The sequence below is a fragment of the Vulpes lagopus genome, chromosome 10 (genome assembly GCF_018345385.1).
Source record: "Vulpes lagopus strain Blue_001 chromosome 10, ASM1834538v1, whole genome shotgun sequence".
NCBI lineage: Eukaryota > Metazoa > Chordata > Mammalia > Carnivora > Canidae > Vulpes > Vulpes lagopus.
In genome coordinates, this window is record NC_054833.1 from 54,893,430 (window position 1) to 54,914,503 (window position 21,074).

General features: G+C 36.4%; 1 protein-coding gene across 12 annotated transcripts in view; it reads right to left on the reverse strand.

Moving 5' to 3' along the window:
* The window catches only part of DYNC2H1 (dynein cytoplasmic 2 heavy chain 1), a 344,376-nt gene that overhangs the window by 175,832 nt on the left and 147,470 nt on the right, over positions 1–21,074 (reverse strand). For 11 of the 12 annotated variants that reach the window (XM_041770022.1, XM_041770021.1, XM_041770024.1 and 8 more), the window contains 5 exons: positions 15,471–15,634; positions 13,565–13,684; positions 12,878–13,012; positions 11,293–11,436; positions 3,327–3,416 (listed from right to left, as the gene is read on the reverse strand). In XM_041770022.1, the coding sequence (XP_041625956.1) occupies positions 3,327–3,416; positions 11,293–11,436; positions 12,878–13,012; positions 13,565–13,684; positions 15,471–15,634 (653 nt within the window). The remainder of the gene's footprint in view (positions 1–3,326; positions 3,417–11,292; positions 11,437–12,877; positions 13,013–13,564; positions 13,685–15,470; positions 15,635–21,074) is intronic. The other variant, XM_041770020.1, reaches the window with a different exon arrangement.

The following is a 21,074-nucleotide window of genomic DNA, read 5'->3' on the forward strand; positions in this document are numbered from 1 at the left end:
TATATAATCACATGACATCATCCACAGATAATTACATAAGGTGCACTTTATGCTAATGACCTACATGAGGCCAACCAAGATCTGGGAGAACTAAATATGCTCCTTATCCTATAATTGTCCAATATACTTAGGTTACTGAAATAAACATTTCTGATCTCTTGAGGAAAAAAAGAAGAATGACAAAACCAATAATCTCAACTGAAACTGCTTGACAGCTTTCTCCATTTGTTTTAGTTTATTAAAAGTCTAAATTTTCTGCTACAAAACAAGTCAATCATTTTTTGTTTCAGGTTAAGTTGCTTTCCCTTGGCTGTGATGTGAATATTAATAAGCCTCTGTTTCAAGGGTCTGTTGCTGTCACACTGCTGTCACCAATACAACAGCAAAATCAGCAAGAGAGACTGGCAGGCAGTTTAATGTGAAGCTGATTGCTAAAAATCCCAAGTTCTTTCACTAAAAAATGAAATCGGTTCCCTGCTAAGTCAGATGATAATGTACCTCATTGCTTTAAAAGTAATGTGCTTTCTGAATTGTGATTCAATACTGAAACTCCACAGAATGCTGAATTCACATTGAATAACTTTAATATTACTGATGAAAAAATATGAATATTATAAACCAGATATTCCATCACCGATTAAAATAGGTCTTAAGAATAATACATGATGGCTTTTTAAAAATGAGTGAAGTTGTTCACAACAGAAAAGTATCTCTCCAGACAAGCACTAAAAAATTCCACTTGGGCGCTATGATGTCAAAAGTGTCCAACCTTACAAGCTCTCCTCCCATGCAATAAAATGCTGGCTGTAGCCCAACTTACGTGTATTTTTAAAAGATAATGTGACTTAAAAGAAGTAACCCTAACTAAACTTCGCTGATATATTAAATCATTTTGGTACTGAACATGTATTATATCTACCCATAATTACATTACAAAATACATAAGGATTTAAATCTCATCAGTAAATCTAATGTATTATTACTAAAAATAAGAATATATAAGCAGAGGCACAGATATATAGTTTAGAAACAGGAAATACCTAATACACTACTAATCTTTCGAATTAATATGAAAGTTGATCTTTTCACCTAAACATTTTTCAAGAATAATATTTATTTATAACATATATACTTCCATAAGGATTTTGGAGGCACCTTAAAATAAGTTCAGGTCTGTGATATTTTCACAAATCATGGCCTATTTTAGTGTATAGGTCTTGAAAGGAAAGTAAAAAAGCATTAAATATATTAGAAGAGTGAGTGAAATGAAACTTTGCCGCTTTAATATATTTGCTAGAAAAATAAGAGATTAAAATCTCTTATTTTTTAAAAATATTTTTTTAAATATTTTAAAATATTTAAAATTAAATTAAGATTTAAAATCTCTTATTTAAAATAAGAGATATTTTTTAAAAATCTCTTATTTTTAAAAGAGATTAAATAAAAAGAGATTAAATCTCTTTATTTTAAAAGAGATTTAAAATAAATCTCTTTATTTAAGCTACATTAAAAACTAATCATAAAAATCTATAACATAGCAATCAAAAAATAAATAAATCCAATGAAAAATAGAAAAACAAGGAAACAAGGATGCAAAGAAGGAGATACTTTAATTACTCTGTGGGTTAAATTATTAACTGATAAACTTCTGGAAGGCAATTTGATAATATTCAACAAAGTTTGGAAAGAATTTTGTCTTGGACAGAAATTATACTTCTTCCATGAAGAAATTTAATGAATAGAAATACTTACACATGTACATAAAGATAAGATTTACAGAATTTCACCACGGTCACTCATAATAGCAAAAATACATCAATAATATCCACCAACAGAGTAGTAGATAAACTAGCATACCATATTATGGAATACCACAGAAGCACTAAAAGTAATGAGGTTAGTATATTCTACTTATGGAAACATCTTCAGGACCTGTCACTATAAAAGAGATGCAACACAACAAAATATGTAATAAGGAAAAGAAAAAGTTTATTTGCACATATGAACTTGAAGAGAAAGGAAATGGACTGGAAGGAACCAATCAAGCCTTGGACTGGTTTACTCCAATGGAGTGAAGCATCAGAACGGGGAGAAACAATGGAGGGTTTTGGGTTTTTTTACATAATTTTCTGTATGTGCATATAGTTTCATAAAGTTTGAAATGCTTTCAGAAAGTATTTTTAAGTTGTGTCTGTGTAATAAACAGTTTTAAGTATTATGTGAAGTAACATATTACACAAATATTAGAGATGTCATCCTTTTATCTATCTAGGGTCATAACATTTTAGGGACAAAATGGACTTTGAGATCATCTGCTTATAATTCCTCAACGTATACAAGTTAAAACTGAGGTCCAAACAGGTGATTTTGAGGACGGCTAACCATCAGACCTCCAAAATACACCCATACGGTCCACAGATCTATATAGGTATCGTCACAGTTCTCATTAAAGAAACATCCTACAGAAATGCCCGACTACAGGTCTGAGTCTCAAATAAGGATCGTCAACATTGTCACTCTACTCATAAAAAACACTACTATCCCTTTCTAAAGAACATATTAACTGTGTCTTTTCAAAGATTTTCTAAGAACCCTACATAATTGTGCCATACTAACTCTATTTCTCTCACATAGTTAATTGCCTTTACACAGCTCTTCCTCAACTTATCTCAACCCAAATCCAAAGACTGGTACTTGAAAAAAAAAAAAAAAAACTCCTAAGTGAAAAGCTTCTGTTTTCTATAATATTCAAAAATTTTTAAAGTACATTTCATTTTATATTCCTTGGGGGCCCTCGTAATTTGAAGACGTCTGTGACAAATTTTGTAACTCAGGATCAGGCATTAGTTTGCTTCCTAATGCCAGGAATAGGACCCAATCTTGTCCTCAATCTACGGGACATTGGCAGTGTCAAGACATTTTTTATTTTAGCAAATATGTGAAGGAAGTGCTACTGAACAGACCACCACAGTAAATCCTACTGTGGCCCAAAATGTCAACAGTCCTGAGGCGGAGAAACCCCAGCTAGAAAATGACCTATACAACCCATCATAATGTCCTGTGTCAGGGGCTGCTGGGTGTTCAGAGCCACAATGGGCCACCCAGGGCATGCTCTCATTTCTTTGCACGTCATCCTTCTCCCTCCAAACCACCTCCTGGAAGGCTAAAAGATGTTCTACTTAGCAATGGACATTATTCAGGGAAAGTTTCAGAAATGCCAATTTCAATACCTTTCTAGTAGGTAAAGGGTTATATAATTTAACTGTAATACTGTATAAATCAAAGTACAGGTAGTATCTTACACATGAAAAAATAGTATTTCTTACCTTAAACAGACAACGGCATATATATTCATAGACCATATGTTTTAATGAGCTGATAAGTGACTGTATTCTCTGTTCTGTATTTTCAGAATCCTAGATTACATTTGAAAATTGAAAAATCATTAGGAAATTTATAAACATTTAAATGACACTACATTGCTTAATCGCACTTTTAAACTGTTCCTTCAGACTCAAAGTTGAATCTGGAATAATTATCTTTGTCAACTCAAGTGATCAAACAGGTTAAGTGCATTAAATCTGTATACCACTACGATAAAAATACTTGATGTATTTTTCTTTAACGGATAAAGGCTTTCAACGAATGAAAATTACAGTCAATTTCCAATAATACAATATGAAATGAATTTGATGATACCACTCTGATACCTAACAGCATTAAAAATAATGTATTAGTATGGATGAATCCCATTTCATTACTAGTACAATGATCCATCCAGCCCCAAAACAGAGTGACCAGAACCAGCTAATATCGAATGTTCTCACTTTCATTATAAGAGCCTAAGCAACTTAAACCATGCTTTCCATAACTAAGGATGAACAATAACTTTGATGTACATGCTGTTTAAGAAATCATACCACCTTTACTTTCTTATCTGTTTTCATACTTCCATTGTACAGGATCACTGTGCTTTGAAAAATATCCCTAACAGCTATTTCCCTTGCTGATTGCAGAAAGGTTTGGTAGATGAACAGGAGGAAGCTGTCATCGCTGGACTATTCCCTAAGAGTGACAGAGTTTTATATCTCACCTCAGATAGATAAGAAGGACAGGACACACGCCTTGAAAAAGTTCAATTCTGATATAATATTTAGGCTAAATTTTCTTGTTACCTTAAGTCTATAACTGACAAGAAAAAAATCTAGTAAAACAATGTTAACAGTTTAGAGAAATCCACCCAGGATAAGCAGTGCAACGTGTGCCCCAGGGACAAAACCTCGGGCAGTGGCATGGATGCACCAAAGCTTGGGCCGGCCCATGAGCAGAACGTTCTAATGAGAGAGTTCATCATTACAGTTCATGTGCCTCTTCATCCCTATGTTTATTAACAAAGATCGCATGTGAAATGAGCCTTGGATCCACTAAAAGATACTCTCTTGTGAGAAAGAGTACATAGCCTAAGATCTAATGGATTTCTAAGACACTGCAGAGCAGGTTTTTTTACTCTACATATTTAAGATTATATTGCTTTTTAAAATAAAACCAAACACACATGTGCACACCACATGTGTACACATACTATCGAAGCCCAATAGTTCCTAAGCTACAGACTTTTGTAAAGAACAAAAAATAACCAACATTCTCACTGGATTCTGGCAAAACTGCTCACCTATTTATCAGTTCTCACATTCCTGCAGGGTCACTGACCTGTAACATGAATATTTTCTGACTAAAGGATAAGAAGGAATTTAAAATGAACTTCTAATTCTGTACTTTCTAATTTATGAGAAACTTTTAATGCAAAAATTATTCAAAGATAGATATACAATCCAATGTTAGTGAAGATACGGATGGAAAAGCACTCCAACTGCCTCCGTTTAATTCGCCCACAGCACGTTCCAAAGGTAGCAAGACGGCATTTGTGTGCAAGTCTACAAATGTGCACTTTGGTCCCAGTCATCCAAGTCTAGGAAATTCAACCAAGAAAAAACTAGAGAAGCAAAACACTGGAAAAAATGTAAACCATAAATATGTGTAGCTGTCCTAAAACATAACCACATGCTCTGCAATCCTGAAGAGGGAAGGTGTCGCCCCAACCTCTTGATCATGGGTAGGTTTGTGTCAGCTTCCACCAAATGGCATGCAGCATGGGTGATACCGTCCCAGCCGAGGGACAAAAGCTTCTGCCTCACAGCTTGGAATACAGTTTTGGCCCTCAAGATGTCCTACCAGAAATCCACTACACTGTGTGGCAAGGTGCAGGCTGTAGTCCTCCTCACGGAACCCCCTCCACCCGCACTCCACCAGATGCGCAAGCAGAGCGGGCACCAGATGCGCAAGCAGAACTACCCTCCTCCCCGCCTCTCCATTTCTTCCCCTCAGTCCCAAATGAGGTCCCAGATGTTGTGAAACAGTGGTAGGTCATCTCTGCTGGGCCCTGACCCAACCACCCACAGAAACCACGAGCATAAGGAGACAGTCTGATCTGCCAGGTTTGGGGGTAATCATATATTCAGCAGAGATAATCAGGAAAATGTCCACATACCACATGGTCACAGTGCCCATACTGTGTAGCCTCACTGTCTCTCAAAAATGCTGTGTGGGTTTCTATTCACGGCACGAAAGTTGTATGCAATCTATGAATGCTAATTTTCAAGACAGTGTGACATCTTCTGCTTAAGGCAGTTCACATTCTTTAGTATATGCTTCCCTCTCCTAAGCACACAAACTTGGTAAAGCAGATACTCCTATATCCCCACTAACAAAAAGGATGCCCAGCACACGGTAGAGCCTCAAATGACACAATGACATTTTAAATGTTGTTTTCTGAAAGTAATGAGATTATGTAGACAATTTCTTGATTTTATACCATATTAATGATAATCTATTCCTTATTAATTTGTACTCAGAATTTAAATCATTTCCATTAAGAAGACTGTCACAGTGGGATAGTTTAAGAACATAAAATACAATTAAAGAGCGAGTTTCTTTAGATACAGTTTAAGTGAGGGGGCGGGGCAAGAAGGCAGATGAGTAGAGTCCCCAAGTCACCTGTCCCCACCAACTTACCTAGATACCTTTAAAATGTCCTGAAAACCTATGAATTCAACCTGACATTTAATGAGAGAACAGCTGGAATGCTATAGAGAGAAGAGTTTGCGCTATGAACAAGTACAACTCATTTTTAGCCACTCTGCACTGAGCAAAATGACTAGAAAGAATAACTCACCACAAAAGAAAGAATCAGAAGCAGTATTCTCTACTACAGAGTTACAGAATTTGGATTACAATTCAATATCAGAAACCCAATTTAGAAGAACACTTATAAAGCTATAGGTGGCTCTGGAAAAAAGCATAAAGGATTCAAGAAACTTCATGACTGCAGAATTTAGATCGAATCAGGACGAAATTAAAAATCAATTAACTGAGATGCAATCCAAACTGGAGGTCCTAATGATGAGGGTTAATGAGGTGGAAGAAACAGTGAGCGACATAGAAGACAAGTTGATGGCAAGGAGGGAAGCTGAGGAAAAAAGAGAAAAACAAAAGACCATGAGGAAAGGTTAAGGGAAATAAATGACAGCATCAGAAGGAAAAATCTATGTTTAATTGGGGATCCAGAGGGACAGAGGACCAGAAAGCATATCTGAACATATCATAGCTGAGAATTTCCCTAACTTGGGACGGGAAACAGGCATTCAGATGCAGGAGATACAGAGATCCCCCCTAAAATCAATAAAAAACGTTCAACGACTCAACCTTTAATACTTGCAAATTCCAAAGATAAAGAGAAAATCCTTAAAGCAGCAAGAGACAAAAGATCCCTAACTTATATGGGGAGAAATATTAGATTAAGAGCAGAGCTCTCCACAGAGACCTGGCAGGCCAGAAAGGGCTGGCAGGATATACTCAGGGGCCTAAATGGAAAGAACATGAAGCCAAGAATACTCTATCCAGCAAGGCTCTCACTCAGAAAAAAAGGAGACATAAAAAGCTTCCAAGATAGGCAGAAACTTAAAGAATATAGGGCCACCAAACCAGCTCTGCAAGAAATATTAAGGGGGACTTGGTAAAAGAAAGGGGAAACCCAAAGAAATAATCCACAAAAACAGGGGTTGAATAGGTACATGATGTCACTAAATTCATATCTTACAGTAGTAACTCTGAACGTGAATGAGCCTAATGACCCCATCAAAAGGTGCAGGGTTTCAGACTGGATAAAAAAGCAAGACCCATCGATTTGCTCTCTACAAGAGACTCATTTTAGACCTAAGGACACCTACAGCCTAAAAATGAAAGGCTGGAGAACCATTTACCATTCAAATGACCCTTAAAGGAAAGCAGGGGTAGCCATCCTCATACCCAATGAATTAAAGTTTATCCCAAAGAGTGTAGTAAGAGATGAAGAGGGACACTATATCATACTTAAAGGATCTATCCAACAAGAGGACCTAACAATCATGAATATTTATGCCCCTAATGTGGGAGCTGCCAAGTATATCAATCAATTAACAACCAAAGTAAAGACATAGTTAGATAATAATACACTTATACTGGGAGACTTCAGCACGGTGCTTTCTGCAAATGACAGATCCTCTAAGCACAACATCTCCAAAGAAACAAGAGCTTTAAACGATACACTGGACCAGATGGATTTCAGATATCTACAGAACTTTACACCCAAACGCAACTGAATACACATTCTTCTCAAGCGCACATGGGACTTTCTCCAAAATAGACCACATACTGGGTCACAAATCAGGTCTTAACCGATACCAAAGATTGGGATTGTCTCCTCATATTTTCAGACCATAATGCTGTGAAACTTGACACATTCACAAGAAGAAATTTGGAAGAAATTAAAACATGTGGAGGTTAAAGAGCATCTTGCTAAAAGATGAAAGGGTCAACCAGGAAATTAGAGAAGAATTTAAAAGATTCATGGAAACTAATGAGAATGAAAATACAACTGTTCAAAGTCTTTGGGATACAGCAAAAGCAGTCTTGAGAGGGAAATACATCACAATACAAGCATCCCTCAAAAACCTGGAAAAGAACTCAAATACACAAGCTAACCTTGCACCTAAAGGAACTGGAGAAAGAACAGCAAATAAAACCTACACCCAGCAGAGAAAGAGGTAATAAAGATGGGAGCAGAACTCAATGAAATAGAAACCAGAAGAACTGTAGAACAGATCAACAAAACCAGGAGCTGGTTCTTTGAAAGAATTAAGATAAATAAACCATTAGCCAGCCTTATTAAAAAAAAAAAAAAGACTAATAAAATCACGAATGAAAAAGGAGAGATCACAACCAATACCAAGGAAATACAAGTGATTTTAAAAACATATTATGAGCAGCTATACGCCAATAAATTAGGCAATCCAGAAGAAATGGACACATTTCCGGAAAACCACAAACTACCAAAACTGGAACAGGAAGAAATAGAAAACCTGAACAGGCCAATAACGAGGCAGGAAATTAAATCAGTCATCAAAAACCTCCCAAGACACAAAAGTCCAAGGCCAGATGGCTTCCCAGGGCAATTCTACCAAATGTTTAAAGAAGAAACAATACCTATTCTACTAATCTGTCCCGAAAGACAGAAAGGGATGGAATACTTCCAAACTCGTTCTATGAGGCCAGCATCACCTTAATTCCAAAACCAGACAAAGACCCCACCAAAAAGGAGAATTAAAGACCAATATCCCTGAGGAACACAGATGCAAAAATTCTCAACAAGATACTAGCCAATAGGATCCAACAGTACATTAAGAAGATTATTCACCATGACCAAGTCGGATTTAGCCCTGGGATGCAAGGCTGGTTCAACACTCATAAAGCAATCAACGTGATAGATCATATTAACAAGAGAAAAAAACAAGAACCATATGATCCTCTCAATAGATGCAGAGAAAGTATTTGACAAAATACAGCATCCATTCCTGATCAAAACTCTTCAGAGTGTAGGGATAGAGGCAACATTCCACAGCATCTTAAAAGCCATCTACGAAAAGCCCACAGCAAATATCCTTCTCAATGGCGAAACACTGGGAGCCTTTCCCCTATGATCAGGAACAAGACAGGGGTGTCCACTCTCACCACTGCTATTCAACATACTACTAGAAGTCCTAGCCTCAGCAACTAGGCAACAAAAATAAATAAAAGGCATTCAAATTGGCAAAGAAGAAGTCAAACTCTCTCTCTTTGCAGATGACATGATACTGTACATAGAAAACCCCAAAGACTCCACCCCAAGATTGCCAGAACTCATACAGCAATTCGGCAGAGTGGCAGGATACAAAATCAATGCCCAGAAGTCAGTGGCAGTTCTATACACTAACAATGAGACTGAAGAAACAGAAATTAAGGAGTCAATCCCATTTACAATTGCACCCAAAAGCAAAGATACCTAGGAATAAACCTAACCAAACAGGTAAAGGAGGATCTATACCCTAAAAACTACAGAACACTTCTGAAAGAAATTGAGGAAGACACAAAGGGATGGAAAACTATTCCATGCTCATGGATTAGCAGAATTAATAATGTGAAAATGTCAATGCTACCCAGGGCAAGTTACACATTTAATGCAATCCCTATCAAAATACCATGGACTTTCTTCAGAGAGTTGGAACAGGTCATCTTAAGATTTGTGTGGAATCAGAAAAGACCCCAAAGAGCCAGGGGAATATTGAAAAAGAAAACCAGCCGGGGGCATCACAATGCCAGATTTCAGCTTGTACTACAAAGCTGTGATCACCAAGACAGTGTGGTACTGGCACAGAAACAGACACATAGATCAATGGAACAGAATAGAGAATCCAGAAATGGGCCCTCAACTCTATGGTCAAGTAATATTCGACAAAGCAGGAAAGACTATCCACTGGAAGAAAGACACTCTCTTCAATAAATGGTGCTGGTAAAATTGGACAGCCACGTGAAGAAGAACGAAACTAGACCATTCTCTTACACCATACACAAAGATACACTCAAAATGGATAAAAGATCTAAATGTGAGACAAGATTCCATCAAAATCCTAGAGGAGAACACAGGCAACAGCCTTTTTGAACTTGGTCACAGCAACTTCTTGCAAGATACATCTATGAAGGCAAGGGAAACAAAAGCAAAAATGAATAATTGGGACTTCATCAAGATAAAAATCTGCCCAGCAAAAGAAACAGTCAACAAAACTAAAAGACAACCTACAGGATGGGAGAAGATGTTTCCAAATGACCTATCAGATAAAGGGCTAGTATCCAAGATCTGTAAAGAACTTATGAAACTCAACAGCAAAGAAACAAACAATCCAATCATGAAATGGGGAAAAGACATGAACAGACATTTCAGCAAAGAAGACATAGACATGGCCAAGAAACACATGAGGAAATGCTCCGCATCACTGGCCATCAAGTGGGAAATACAAATCAAAACCACAATGAGATACCACCTCATACCAGTGAGAATGGGGAAAATTAACAAGACAGGAAACAACAAATGTTGGAGAGGGTGTGGAGAAAGGGGAACCCTCTGGCATTGTTGGTGGGAATGTGAACTGGTGCAGCCACTCTGGAAAACTGAGTGGAGGTGCCTCAAAGAGTTAAAAATAGAACTTCCCTACGACCCAGCAATTGCACTGCTGGGGATTTACTCCAAAGATACAGATGCAGTGAAATGGCAGGATACCTGCATCCCAATGTTTATAGCAGCAATGTCTACAATAGCCAAACTGTGGAAGGAGCCTCAGTGTCCATCGAAAGATGAAGGGATAAAGAAGATGTGATCTATGTATACGATGGAATATTACTCAGCCATTAGAAACAACAAATACCCACCATTTGCTTCAATGTGGATGGAACTGGAGGGTATTATGCTGAGTGAAATAAGTCAATTGGAGAAGGACAAACATTATATGGTCTCATTCATTTGGGGAATATAAAAAAAAAATAGTGAAAGGGAATAAAGGGTAAAGGAGAGAAAATGAGTCGGAAATATCAGTGAGGGTGACAGAGCATGAGAGACTCCTAACTCTGGGAAATGAACAAGGGGTGGTGGAAAGGGAGGTGGGTAGGGGGTGTGGTGACTGGGTGACGGGCACTGAGGGGAGCATTTGATGGGATGAGCACTGGGTGTTATGCTATATGTTGACAAATTGAACTTTAGATTGTTACATGTGGTCTTCTGAAATATGATTCTAAACCAGTTTTCTCTGGAAGTTATTACTATAAATAAGTACTTAGTCAAGTGATCTGTGTTCTTCAGTCCTAGCCACAGGGTAATGGAGAGCATACCTGTTTGTTTTGCAGAGCGCGCTGGAAAAGTCGGAGAAATGCAGCCAAACTGAAGCGGTACATGTTATTAATTTTGGACAAGTCGGAGATAATGAAGTACATCTTACTGGCGCTCTCAGCCAGTGGCAGATAAGCGTCCCGCTCCTGTGGGAAAAACACTTGAGTGCTAGCGTGTTACTGCCCCCTACAGACCAGTCCACTCCCAGTGTTGTGCTCTTATCACTTCTAAGTACACACAATAGGTGAAGACAACCAATCCTAGAACTGTGTAACTAAGAGGGATAATATCATCTAGTTTTTCTTACTCTTATAAACCTGAGGGTGATGTATTTAAATAATTCTCTACCCCCCAGATTACAGAAGTAAGAGTTGTTCACAGGTGGACCATCATGAGCAAGTGCAAATGACACAATTTTATATTTCAAGAGAGAGCCACTTCGGGTAATGCAAGGGCATGGCACCCCTGCGGAGGAGGGAATGACAATCTTGAGTCTAGCATGCGGGGGACCAGAGACTGTAACTTCCACATCAAGTAAGGAAGCACCTGGCATTGTTCAACACTGGCACAGAATAAGCCAGTGGCACAGGCCTTCTGCTGTGATGGGTGTAAAGGATGAGTAAAGAAGGGATCCTACAGGTAAGTGGCCTCAGGTTTTGAACGGGACTCTGAGAGTCATTCTGATCCAAGTGCGAGGATCACAAACATGATGCTGGTAACATTACGTGTGTGACTCAATGATGCCTGCTCAGAAGGAGAAGGCTAGGAAGTTCATCCTGTGCAGTGAAAAAGAAAATAACAGATAACCACACCTGCCAAGCTCATCCCTGGCAGAGACAACCAGGTGATGGATGAGAAGCGGTCCATTAATCTGCTCATATTCTGGTTTCAACAGAACACTTTCCCAAGTGAGAAAGTGATAACATGTAAGTGGACAATTTGGGCAAGGGCTGAAAAATATTGAAAGGAAAACATGAACAGGTCACTGAGATGACTGGCAAAGAATGAAAGGATTTCAGTAAGTACCCTGGTCAGGCTGCAGCCTGGAAATTCAGAGGAACACTAATCTGTCTGGGCGTCTGTTTGTCTTCAAGCAAGGTACAATCACTAGGATGTAGGCAATGAAAATATGTATCATTTTCAACTTGGGTGAGAATTTTGCAAAAGGAATTATCAAAAGAAAGGCAAAAATCATTTTAAGCCATAGCATTTTAAGGGAAGAAAAGTATTTTTAATGGAGAAGATACTTACAATTCTTACTTAATATATTTAACATGTTTTAATTTTAAAGCATTCTAGGAATGGCACAGATGCTCATAACACTCATTTTTAACACTCTCAACTTCAGTACAGAACTGTAGCTCCAGAACTTTACAAGTCAGCAGAGGCCAGCCGGCCATATTCCTGATGCGCTGCGCATCCCAGTGCCCTCTCTACAGCAGGATCAATCAGACCCACAGCTCTGGTGTTTCTCAGGAGCTTTCTTGTTTTCTGTCATTCCCCTGAAGTCTCAATTCTACACTGTTTAATATTAACATAACAGCTTAAGAGAACATGATAGAAGACCACAAAAAAGGAAATAATTACTTGATCGAGGGAAATCTGGAGTTTGTAAGATTCTTTAAGTGACTCCTGAATAAGTGCACTGCTTGCTTTCGTCTGATTCAAAGATTCAATCAAATCCTTATTTTCCAAAATATTCCCTTGGGATGTGGCAAGTGTCTGCAGCAAAAATTAATAAAATAATGTGAACATTATCATACATGTTAAAATAACCAATTAAAAGAAGACTACATTAGCTCTCATTACTGAGATGTTTATAAAAACTTATTACTTTAAAAGAATTTCATTATCTTATATTAGAATTATATAGAAAATTATTATATACTATTTCATCAAAGCACTGCATATGTATTAATTTTATCAATCTAATAAAAATAAAAACTTAAAGTTACCAATTAAGTCATAATTTCATTTTATATTTTAATACTACTTGAAATTCTGAGCACATATTAGTGAAATAATGCAGTATAAAAGCAGTATTACTGAAAAATCATTTGTCTTAGACATTAAATACCATTACTTAAGAAGTTAGTAATGATCTTGTATTCTGAGACATCTGCTTTTTTCTCTTTGAATTCTGACTTTAAGATATATATTGACATGTCTTTGACACAACCAAAAACATGTGGAAGGTACTGTTAAATTTTTAAAAACTGTTAATTCACTTTTAAAATGTAACATAAAAAAGCATCCTGAATAACTAAATTTTACCTCTAAAAGAGATTCCTCAAGCTTGGCTAACTGTATTTTCTTATCTTCTTCCTGCTGTAACAGTTTTGTTTTTTGCTCCTCTAAGTCAGGTTTCTCATGCTGAATAGTTAAAGCCAAAAGCTAAAAAAAAAAATTTTTTAAGTCAAAGTTATTCTGGCAGTAAAGTTCAAACAAAACAAACTCCCCAGAAATAGGCCTTGTGTTTGATCAAATATTACAATTATTATATTATGTATCTTATTTGATTCTTTCTAGTTAAACATGAGACACTACACAATTATTTCTGACAAAAAAAGGGGCAAAATAGTTAAACTAATCAATAAAATATTAAAGAAATTGCATTACTTAACATATCAATATACAATATTTAGTTCTAAAATTAAATATATAAAAACTATGGAAACTCGTTTTTTTCAGTGGCTAGTATTTCATATAGTATTTCATATAAAGAAATAAAGAGAAATCTTACTTGAAATACTATATCCTCAAAATCTCAAGGAGATACATCTTCGCCCCCACTAGGATGGGGACAATTAAAAAGTCAACTAACAACATGTGTGGGCGAGATGGGGGAAAGTGAAAGCCTCACATGCTGTTGATGGGAAAGAAAACTCTGTCCTTCCAAATGGTAAACAGAGTTACCATGAGACCTTGCAAGTCTACCAGTGAATTGCACACTTTAAGTGGATGAACTGAATCTTAATAAAGCTATTTTTAAAATGCTACATTAAAAAAAATAAATAAATAAAATGCTACATTAGATTCTTCATTTTGAAACTTTAGAGGACAACACTGGCAAGTCATTAAACATGGAATGCTAATCTGCTGGACAAGCATCTGCATAGGGTTCTTACTACGAATCTAAACAGTGTGGGGATGGAAAGCTTTTAGACAGAATGAGCAACTTCGTCAATTAATTCTGGGCCATGCGCTGAGTAATCCCTTCACAGTTTAATTTATAAGAAGTATCATCAAGTAAGTCAAAAGATACTATCCATAAAAATATATGCTGTAAGTTATATGTTATTGCAAGAAAAAATATTTTAAAGGAAATTTTTTTAAATAAGTAAAAATTGTAACAAGTATACATGCTATCATATTAAATGAAAAGAGGAAAAGCCTACAATTGTTAGGGGAGTAAAAATAGAATGACTTAAAGTCAACAGGCATGATAGCTTTCTTTAAAAGGAAAATAAATGAAGAACTATATAAGTAAAAGCCTAGATATAAAAAATCATTTTGAGATTCATATAATGTTCTAAATTGTAATACATCATAGACAATATGAAAATTCAAAAAAGTGTATGTATTGGTGGGGAAAAAAATGTCAGATGGGGAATCGAACACCCTCCCTCAACCAGCTGAACAGGTCAATTAAATGCAATTTTCACATTTAAACTTCAGTTTTCACAATTAAAACAGAAAAAGTAGCTGATCTTAATATAGAATTCTTCTCTCTCACAAACTCTATCACCCATAACAGAAATAGACCATAAAACAACGTGACACTAGGGGAAGCAGGGTTCTGATGTTAACAACAAATGTGTAAGTCTAACACAAATGATAAAGTAAACCTGAATGCAAATATATTTTCAAGATATTTTCAAAAGTTTAAATGCCAGTCACTTCCACATAGTAGATTCCAATTCAAAATACCTAATGAGGGCACCTGAGTGGCTCAGTGGTTGAGCATCTGCCTTTGGCTCAGGTCGTGATCCTGGGGTCCTGCGATTGAGTCCCACATCGGGCTCCCTGCAGGGATCCTGATTCTCCTTCTGTCTATATCTCTGTCTCTGTCTCTATATCTCTCATATATAAATAAATGAAATATTTTTAAAATATATATCTAATGAGTACACAAAGCTACAGAAAATTTCTGAGGTCACTTATTATTGTCCATACATACCTGTCCTCGCAACCCACTTCTTGTTGTAGTGAAGTTAACCTCTGTAATGATGGAGGCTGCATCTGGTGGGATGAAGGGATTAGGGTTTCTTGTTGACAAAAAAAGGCGGAATTCTTCATTGTAGTCAATAATTTTGTCACCTATTTGTACCACATAACGTGGTCCTGTTTGTTTAAAATGACATAATTAGTTGGTCTCAATATTCTGTCTTTTGCTTCATGTCATTAAAGAATATAATTTATATTCCCAGTATTTCTAAATAGTTGGTAGCATAGGGTTTTCAGAAAAGTACAGAATAGCAACAGTTGGCTACCCAAGAGACTATTAACCAGAATGTCCTATTAATCAGCACATATACAAACAGGGCTAACCACTATTAAGACGATCTCAGGATACTGAAACATCAAACAAATATATACATATATGCAGTATGGTTTTCATGCTAATTATGTTTCATTCCAAATTGTTCTGAAGTGACTAATTATAGATGACAAAAAAATAACTCAATTATATGCTATTCTCTACAGAATTCATCCATTAAAAAGTGTATATTGTGGGCATCTGGGTGGCTCAGTCAGTGAAATATCTGCCTTCCGCTCAGTTCATGATCTCAGGATCCTAGGATGGAGCACTCACTCGCTTGCACGTGCTCACTCTCTCTCTCTCCCCCACCCTCCTTCTCTCAAATAAATAAATATATCTTTTTTTTTTTTTTTTAAGTGTTCATTGTACTAGTTTTTGAGATGTACTACTTAAAAGCAAGCTTGGGTGGCTCAGTCAGTAAGCAGCTGCCTTTGGCTCAGGCCATAATTTCAGGGTCCTGGGATCATGCCCCATACCAGTCTCCCTGCTCAGTGTGGAGTCTGTTTCCCTCTTTCCCTCTGCTCCCCTGCTCATGTTCACTCACTCTCTGTCAAATAAATAAAATATTAAAAAAAAAAAAAAAGATGTACTAAAGACAGTGAGCTGGTGAAAACCTAGGATTATCAATATATGAGTAATTGCAAAGATGCCCATTATTAACTTGAAAAGGATTTATTCAGACTGCTGGATATCAGGGATTTGAGAAGTTAAACTAATAAAAGAAGTTCTGCCTCAAAAAGGAGTATATTCAAAAAAAATTTTTAAACATGACATCCATTATATAACAGAGAAATGAACCAGCAATTATATCCACAACTTATAATTTCAAATTGCCAATAATTAAAATTTTAAGTACGAAATACATACTTTCAAAGATTATTTTCAAAGGTTAAGAAAAATATTATAATTTTTAAGAACCTCAGAATAGATTTTTAAATTTTCCTTAAAACCTTTTAAGTTAATATGAAAATAATTCAATAAGCACTTTATGAGAAAGGATATACAAATGCCCTAAAAATAATATCAAACAATGCTGAATCACATCATTATCAGAAAAACACAAATTTAAAAGTCCAAGGAAATACTTCTACATCAACTGGAATGGCTCAAGAAAACATAAGCAGGGTAAGTCTAAAGAAAACCAAACCTAAGGACCTCATAATCACACCACTGAAAACCAATGACAAGGAACTAGAGAAAAATGACACATCACTTATAAAAGAGCAACAATAAAAACAGCAGGTGATTTCTCAAAAGATGAAGGTAGAAGCTAGAAGATGAAGGAATAAAAACTTTAAAGTGCTAAAGAAAATAAATACCGACCCAAAATTCCATGTCAGGCAGAAAAAAAATTTTCCTTCAAAAATAAGATTAAGAAGTTTGTTTCAGAAATGCTTCAGACAGAAAAAAAGTAACGTGGATGGGGATGAAGAGCACTTGCCACGATGAGCACTGAGCAGTGCACACAAGTGCTGAGTCACAGCATCACACACTCAACGCTAACAGAACACTGCCTGTGAACTAAACAGGAATTAAAATTTTAAAAAAGAAAACTAACCTAGATGTAGATGAGAATTATGGGAGAATCTGAGAACATTAGAAAGGATTAATCTGTATAAATACAGATTTTAAAAACAGTAATTATAGTATCATGTGACCATGACAATGTATCACAACAATAATGCAAAGGCAGGCAGGGAAAGGTGGCAAAGTATTTATTTGTAGTAAAATAATAAGTCAAAGATATCTACTGTTATGTGTAGGGTGACCATTAAAAAAATCAGGTTAATTACAAAACTGTACTAGGTATCATATGAACCAGTTAGCGGCATTAAGTTACATGAAAAAATACTAAGATTACATGGTGGATGAGCATGAAAACCAACTGATAAACTGAAGAGAGGTATCCTTGAGAAACAAGACCAACAGAAAATTCAAAGTAAAAGAATAAAAAGCATGATCATGCAAACACTAGCCCCTCAAAGGATGGTAATCATTCTGATATCAGACTCTGAAATTTGCTATATTTCTGGAGAAAAGAGAGGACATTTCATAAAGAAAATAACCCAAACAGGAAGGTAATCAATTTTCAAACATGTATGCATCCCAAAACAGCTTCAAAATATTTAAACCAAGAACTAAGATTAAAAAGGGATCCCTGGGTGGCTCAACGGTTTAGCGCCTGCCTTCAGCCCAGGGCATGATCCTAGAGACCTGGGATCAAGTCCCGGGTTGGGCTTCCTGCATGGAGCCTGCTTCTCCCTCTGCCTGTGTTTCTGCCTCTCTCTCTCTGTGTATGTTTCTCATGAATAAATAAACAAAATCTTAAAAAAAAAAAAGAACTAAAAAAAATTCAAAAATCATAGAACTTTTAAGAAATTCTCTCAATAAATGGAAAAACAAAACAAAAAAGAGTAAAGACACAGAAAACAACACTACATTTAACAAACCTGACATAACTGGCTTTAGAAAAAATTAAACAAGAGCAAATTTCACAATTTTCAAGTACATGGAAAAATTAATGAACTGTCCAATTATAGAGAAAGCTTCAACAGGATTCAAATAACGGTATACTTCAGAATAAGTTCTCTGGCCACAATGAGTTATACTGAAAATCAATCACAGAAATGGAACTAGGAAGTCTCCCAAGTACCTGGAAATTAAATAAAAACAACAGAGCTCAGTAATTCAGTGAATCAAAGAAGAAATCAGAACCCATGGTATGAAGCTGGAGAAGGGATGAGAGGGAAATTTACGGACATAAATATTAAAAAAAAAAAAAAAGATGAAATATCAGCATCTTGAATTTCCATCTCAAAAATCTAGAAAAAAGAATAGCAAAGGAAATCTAAGGACAAATAATAGGAATTAAATAATAAAAAGCAAAAACCAGTTTAAAAATATAAGAAAGATACATTAAGGAGGGCATTTGTGATGAGCACTGGCTGTGATGAATCACTGAATTCTGCTAAAACCAATATTATACTGTTTGTTAACTAACTAGAATTTAAATAAAAACTTGAAACAAAAAAAATTAAAATGAAAAAATTAAGGAAATCAACAAAGTTAAAAGTTGGTATTTTGAAAACTGATAAACCCTTATTGAAGATGGATCAAGGAAATAAAAAAGGACAATTATCAACATCAAGAAAAAGGGAGACATCATTACAAATTCAACCAAAATTAAAACGTTATGAGAACATTATATAAAAAATATACCAGTACATTTGACAATTTGGATGAAATGAAAAAATACACTTAAAAAATATGTAACTTTAGCCCAGTTGACACACACACAAATTGTAGAACACAAACAAATCCTGTTCACTAGCAGTTTGAAATTAAAGACAGATTCCCCCGAGAAACTGTGCCATGGCAGGTAGACAGTTACCTGTCACAGGATGGGGCTTACAGTAGGTGAGTGCAAGCAACTTTGCTGGGGAACGGATGCAGACAATCCTCTGACTGGTATCTTAGTAACATTTAGGAGGGAAGAGAAGTGGAGGGGGATACCGTGATAACTGGTAAAAAACAAAAAAAGTAAAGCAGAAGTCCCTCAAATAAGTGGGGCAGGAAGATGTCTGGTTATTTGTGTGATATGGGACGTATTGTTGCTTTGGGGCTGAGACAGGAATATGGTCACAGAATGGCCTATGTGATGCTGATACTGTGAAATGATTCACACTCAACAGGAGAATACTGCCGGGCTGTGAGAGCCAGGCCAGCCCACAAGAGTCCCGAACTGCTTCATTCTTGCTTGTGTATGCAATGTACAGACATAAGCAAAACCTCTCTATGCTGAAGTCAGAAATGTGGTTACCCTCGAGAGGTAAACAAGAGGGCTGCAGAGCGCAGATGAGGACCTGGGTGCTTATACAAGCGTATTTGGTTTGTAAAAATTCATAAACTGCACACACACATTTCATTAAAATGTTAAAACTGAAAAATAACTGGTTTTCTCTGGTGAACAGGACTAGTCATGGGGGCAGGGGACATCACATTACTGCCATTCTGTACTATTTGATTTTGTAAACCATGCAGGTATTATTTTGATTTTTTTTTTTTTTAATTTCAAAGTAAATGGTTCACCATCTACAAAGGACACTTGGCTATAAGTCCCACATTCTACTATCAGGAAGTTCCAGATGCAGAACTATAAAGCCCTACACTGGTCTTGATGTACATTGGAGTTAACATATAGAGTTAACACTGAAGCTTAACTTCAACATTTTCTCCTCCAGATACAAAATCTTTAGTGTACTTTAGAGAACCATAGAGATGGAATGATTGGGCACAAGCACAAGATTTATCTTTTACTCTCTTTCCAGGGAAAGTCTGAACTTACATGTTTATTGTCTTGGTTCTGAACCTGGATCAGGGTTGAGAATATTGTTTGGTTTGGTTAACATTTGTAATAGATACAAACATTGTATGTCATATACCTTTACAGGTCCAAACTCTTCAAAGATATATTATCATCTGATCTAGATAAATCCAAGTACCACAGGAACTGCTACAGAGGTCCAAACACTCCATTATATGGATAACTTTGGTAATGGTCTCCGCTGACACAACTGCCCACATGGTATAGAGTACCACTCAAGATGAATGATAAAGATAAGATGTGAGTTCAAAAACAAAACTCTGCCAACCAAATAACCAAACTGACAATGCCCAAAGGAGACATCCACAGCCCATTAAGAATAAACTGCTGTCTTTACAGTCACTGTACACAAAGAAAGAGAATAATGGTTACTTTCTTGGCCCTTCAGAAGAAGCATATTATTCCATACCTGGAATTTTTACTACTGCTTATTCATTTGGTCAATAAACGTGTGGCCACTCTTGCAGGATTGCCAAGGGCAACCTTGGATGGAATCTAAACAATTATAAATCAATCATTGCCTTTGACCCCTCTATCCTTCAGCTACACAGAATTACACAGAAAATCCAAAGGAATGCTACAGCCATCCACTATTCATTGGTAAAATTTCTGGCAATTCATAGCATTGAGTATTCCATACAATATGCTGACATCAGGTAGTGTTCTTGACAATAAAGCACTTGCTGGTGAGACTTACTGAAGTGCATCAGTACAGAGACTTATGGGTCAGAATTAGTGGAGCTAGCTTACAGCTCTTCAACCTTAGGACTACTGGCAATTTGTGCTAGAAAATTACTGGTTGTGAGGAGATGCCCTGTGCATTTTAAGATGGCCTTAGCATAGACCTCCCAAACTGT